Source organism: Equus quagga, chromosome 15 (genome assembly GCF_021613505.1).
Source record: "Equus quagga isolate Etosha38 chromosome 15, UCLA_HA_Equagga_1.0, whole genome shotgun sequence".
Classification (NCBI taxonomy): domain Eukaryota; kingdom Metazoa; phylum Chordata; class Mammalia; order Perissodactyla; family Equidae; genus Equus; species Equus quagga.
In genome coordinates this window covers 90,654,747-90,660,308 of record NC_060281.1, presented here as the reverse complement: position 1 = coordinate 90,660,308, position 5,562 = coordinate 90,654,747, and the positions used below count along the sequence as shown (strand labels likewise).

General features: G+C 60.6%; 1 protein-coding gene across 1 annotated transcript; it reads right to left on the bottom strand.

Moving 5' to 3' along the window:
• Nucleotides 1–852: 852 nt before the first annotated feature.
• Nucleotides 853–3,514, bottom strand: LOC124226915 (cationic amino acid transporter 4-like). The gene is given in 6 exon segments (XM_046640728.1): nt 853–899; nt 902–958; nt 961–1,023; nt 1,124–1,232; nt 1,487–2,079; nt 2,533–3,514. Coding segments are annotated over 6 exon segments (1,851 nt in total).
• Nucleotides 3,515–5,562: the final 2,048 nt, after the last annotated feature.

Here is a 5,562-nt window from a genome sequence, read left to right as displayed (position 1 = left end):
CACTGGAAGCTGTGGGCAGCCCTGACCTGGGAAACAGCTGCTGCCTCAGTCTGCATGTGGGTGCATGCCCAGGGGACCGTGTGTGCCATGTGGGCCTGTGCCTGAGAGATGCGTGTGCCCATGCAGTGGGCCTCTCCTTCCGGGGCAGGCCTCAGGACATGCCCTGCTCTCTGGGAGCCCTGGGAAATCGAGGGAACCTGGGACTCCACTGCCCTTTCTAGGCGGCTTCCTTGGGGTCCAGGCTCTGCTCTCTCGATCTTCCCACGAGGGAACAAGAGAGGACACTGGGAGGTGCTTGGCCCCATCCGTTCATGGACCCCTCTGTGCCTGCTGTGTGTAGCTCCCCTCTGAGCTGGGCAGAAGGCACTGACTTGAGGGCAGGACCCTGGGACCCAGGCCTGGCCCTGTCCCTGACTCAGGGTTGGCACCTTCCCCATAGAGAACCTCAGCAACTTTGCTGTGGATTAAGGACAATCATCTGGTTCCTGGGTGCAGGTGAGGACAGTACCACAAACACCACAGTATATGGCAGCAGGCCACATGGCTGGCAAAACAGTTATTATTGTGGATTCCTGGGACTCAAGCCTCTTCTCTGCCCGCCCTACTCCACCTAGCCCAGGTAGCTGGACTTGGTCATAAACTGGAAGGTACTGGGCAGAGTCCACCACACCAGCACTGGCCACGGGCCACTCCCAAAGACTCGAAGCTTGGCACCTGGGCTAAGGTCCTGAGGTCCTGAGGATCCCCTGGCATGGGCAGACTAGCAACCCCAAACTGCCCTGGATAGAGGGGCTGCCAGCTCCTCTGGCCTCCCGAGGAGTTGGAGGAGGGCAGGCAGGCCCCCTGTGGTCCTCATGGACTGGCGGGCTGCTCCGTGTGACCAGGCTCCTCAGCTGGTGTCTAGCTGGGGGCTGCAGGGCCTGCACCGTCTCCTCCAGGCTGCTGTGTGGGACGGTCAACCTGGCCGCTCCCGCTGGTTCTCCTTGCTGTGCCAGATGCCGTAGCCAAAATACACTGTGAGTCCTGCAAGGGTGGCACAAGCCTGAGGGGCAGGTCCCAGCCCTGCTTCCCTGCTTGCCATCCCCATGTAGTCCCCCGGGGTCCCAGCCTGGCCCCCACTCACCAATCAGCAGAGAGATGAAGAAGCCCAGCCAGGCCAGGTGGCTGAGGTGCAGCATGAGGAAGATGTTGAGGAGGATGCTCAGGGCAGGAGTCAGGGGCACCATGGGAACCTGAGGGGACAAGGGCTAGGCTGGGCTGCAGGGAAGGGCTGCTGGCCCAGGGCCTGATTTCTTGGGAGTCCACAGAGCCTTTCTCTGCCTCTGGAGATTCCGGAGACAAGGGCCCACCTGCCATGCAGAGAGAGGGGTGTGGGGTACTGGCCTCCCCCGCCCTGCGGCCCTGGTGCATCCTGCCCCGGCAGAGGAGGAAGGGGTGAAGGGAGCCGGCTGGGCTGAGCGTGGTGGGCGCTGGCTGGAGGAAGTACCTGAAAGGTGTCCTGCTGACGCTGTTGCTGGTGGGCCCCCAGGACAAGGAGACTGAGCAGAAACGTGGCGGAGCTGAGCAGGAGCAGCAGGGTGTAGCCCCAGGGCGGGAGGTGCAGGGCCGAGTCCCCGAAGACCAGCACGCAGTCCAGGGTGATGGCCGAGGCCACCAGGACACCGAGCGCCCAAGTCACGGCGGCTCCAGGCCTGCACCCACCCAGGAAGCGGAGGTAGGGCCTCAGGGCTGGTTTCAGCTGCCCAGGCTCAGGGACTGAGGCCTGTTCGGTGTCCACAGGGCTTCCTGGGCCCTGAGAACTGAATGGACGGGGTTTTTGGAAGCGTATCACAATAATGCTGGTAGTCAGGACAGTGAGTTCCAGCAGTGTTCCGATGGATAGGAACTGGAACAGTGCCTGGAGGTCCAGCAGCAGCGCCAGGAAAGCCATGAGGACCCCAAACACCAGGAGGCTCACCACAGGCACTTGTGTCCGGGGGTGCATGCGGGCAAACACCTGGAAGAAGAGCCCATCGGCAGCCATGGCACAGACCATGCATGGCACAAGCAGGAGGATGTTGAGCAGGAGAGTAGTTATGGCTGTGGCAGAGAGTGGGAGACTGGTCAGCATGGAGGGCAGGCCCACAGGGGCAGCTGCTTGGGGCCAGGGCATTGGTGGCCCCTTGGGATCACTGGCATGAGTTTCTCTGGGCTCTGAGAGTGAGCATGATTGTATGCGGGTTCTGGATTGTTCCCCCTCACCACCCAGGAATGGGACATCCCAGTTTAGGTGACAGACCCACTGTAAAATCTGATGAGGGCTGAGTCCCTCTGTGTAGAAGGATCTGGAAGCACAGGCTCAGAACTGACATTCTGTGTACAACTGGGAGGGGCGGTGAGTAGGTCCCTTCCCACAAGCCTGGGTGCAGAGTCTAATCATTAGCACCTTCCTGGGCCCAGGATGCAACTGGGAGCACAGGCCCAGATAGAGATGTGTTCCCTGGAGGCCCCTCCGACCTGCTCCCTCCCACCTTGTCCGGATGGGCCCCTTACCACAGATTGCACCAGCCGCAACAATGACACCCGCCCAGCTATAGCCCCGCTGGTGGAAGGCATCAGCGAGTGCCCGGTCAGTGTCCAGGCTTTGCCAGGGCACCATGAGGGTGAGGACTGTGGAGACGAGGATGTTGCTACCAGCCACCAGACCAGCTGAGATGGCGATGGCCATAGGCACTGCTTGCTTTGGGTTCTGGGCCTCCTCGCTGGAGGCAGCAATGGCAGCAAAGCCCGCAAAGGCATAGAAGCAGGTGGCGGCACCAGTCATGATGCCAGAGACTCCGAAGGGTGCAAAGCCACCCTCCTCAGCGCTCCAGTTGTGCGGGTGGGCCAGGACAAACCCCAGGCTGATGATGAAGAGGATGATGACCAGGCTGATGGCAGAGAAGGTGCGGTTGAGCCAGGAAGAGACACGAGCTCCACAGGAGACGAAAGCCAACACCAAAAGTATGATGCCAGCAGCCATGAAGTCTGGGTACCGGGCCAGGATGGGCACCTGCCAGATGCCCACATGGGCCTCGATGAAGCTGCGGATGCTATGGCTAAGCATGGCATCCAGGTAGCTGCTCCAGACGCGGGCCATGAGAGCTCCACCAATGAGCCACTGGATGAACACAGTCCAGCCAATGAGGAAGGCCCACAGCTCACCCAGGAACACATAGGTGAAGAGGTAGCCAGAGCCCCTGCAGGGCACCCGCACTGCAAGCTCCGCGTAGCAGAGGGCTGTGAGCAGGGAGGCCATGGTGGTCACGCTGAAGGACACAAGCACCGCAGGGCCAGCCATCCACTTGGCCACAATGCCTGTGAGCACGTAGAGGCCAAAGCCCATGGAGGCACCCACACCTTGAAAGGTCAGGTCCAGCGTGGTCAGGCGGCGCCGCGGCAGTGTCTCTGTGGTGGGCTCCTCCAGTGTCTTCAGCCGGTTCAGCTTCTGGCAGAAGTGCGCCAGGCTGGCGGTGCTGAGCAGCCCCCAGGCCATGGTGGGCAGCTAAATCGAGTGCCAGGCCAGGTGCCAGTACCTATGAGGGCCAGAGGGGAATGAGAGGCTGTCCAGCCAGGTCCTGACCAGCCTTCAGTCCTTCCTCTGACCCTGCCCTGGGGACCCAAGCCTGGAACCACTGGCAGCTGCAGGGCTGGATGAGGCAGGCTCAGGGCCGCGCAGCAGGCTAGGCAGGAGGCCACAGGGAAATGTGGGGATCCCTTCAGCCTGCCTCCCGGGCAAGGGACTGGGTGTTTTGGAGGGGCCCTGAGAGTGGGGAGGGGGCAGCCCCAGGGAGCCCGGCTAGGAACCCCTCCCGTGGTCTGGGTTCCCAGAGCACATTGGAAACCCGAGGCTTCCCAAGAATGGGGCCAGGCCTCCAGGACCCAGGATTAGAGTGACTGTGGCGCTGGGCTTTGCCCAGGTGGCCACCTGACCTCAGACAGCGATGTTCATGCCCCATCCCCTGCCTCGCCAGTTCGGTCTATCATTTCACCCCACTGGGAGTGGGGTCACCCTGGACCCTGCAACCAATACCGAGGCCCTGTGTCCCCACCCTCCACCTCAACACACTGCTGCCTCATGAGTGCCAGAGTCACTTTTGCCACACCCCTGTCCCTAGGTACCCTAGGCTTCGTGACCTCTCTGGCTGAGTCCAATGGCACAGGACTTGCTCTGACTCCCCTGCTGTCCCCATCGCTGCCCCTCAGCACGCAGGGCCCACCCCACTCCTGGGCACCAGATGCAGCACTGGACCCTTCCTCATGGTCCTACACATAGTCAGCTCACCCAACCCACACCTCACATGGTCAAGGCCAGAGCCCACCAGGTTCTAGAGAAGCCCTATGACTGTGCCTGGTTCACAGATGAGGAAGCTCAGGCTACCAGGTAACTGACTAGCCCAGGTCACCAGGGTGGCCTTGGGAGGCCAGTGGAGGCTAAAATCCAGGTCTGGGAGGGATCTGGAGCCCACACACTTAACATTTCTGCTGACACCCTACATGATCCCTCATCCCAACACACGGACTCCACCAGCGGGGTACCACCCAGGCCGCTTGACCCTGAGAGGTGTGGGGGCTGCGGGAGTCAGGCAAGACACTGGTAAGATGAGGGTCTGAATGTGGCTGAGAGGCCCTGGGCAGTCCCTGGCCTCCCGGCACAATGAGATGGCAGTAAGCCACCCTCACCCACTGACGAGGGAGCGCCCAGCTGTGGGGAGTGTTCTGTGAATTGGCAGAACTCGCGCTGGCTGTTCTGAGCTTCTAGCTACTGACAGTGTCCTGAAAGGAGGCAAGCAGACCCCTGGGGACCACCTCCAGCCCTCCAGCTTGGGGTACCCCTAGGCCCCCTCAGACACCAGTGGCAGCCCCTCCCAGCCCAGGAACACCTGTCAAGCCTGGAGGACCCTGGGAGACCCTAACAGCAGCTCCCACTTGTGGATATCTGTGAGAGGTGTCGTGGACTGAGCGTCTTCTCCATGCCAGTCCCTGCATCACAGGGACACATCATGTGTCTGATCACGTGACCATCACAAACCCCTCAGGCTTATCTATTCCTGGGGCTGATTGGTCTTTGTCCTTCTGCTCTTCCCACTCCTTTGAAAGTGGAAAGGTTGGTGTCACAGGGTGTGAACTTGTTTACAGCAAAATGAGGACAATCCATCCAAGCAAAGCAAAACCAAACCAGGTATCCTCTTCCCCCAGAACTCTCTCCATGTTTCCAGGTTTCTATGTGGTTTGTGGAATAGGACATTAGGAGCTTCTGCAGGCTGTCTGGCTCAGTGGGCTGGTGATAGGGTGGTGGACTCACAGACTACATGGCGCCACTTGGAGCACTCTGCCTAAGCCAGCCCCTTGCTCCCTTCTGGTATGTGGCTGACGTTGTCTTGAGGAACTTCTCAGATGGGCTCCCACTTCCTGCAGGGGTGACTCCTCCCGCACCTCGCTCCTGTGAGGCCTAAAAATAACTGAGCAGAGTTCCTTGTTCTGAAACACCTTCAGAGGAATCCAGAAAAATGCATTTCCAACCAAGAGGCCCGGGCAGTTGTG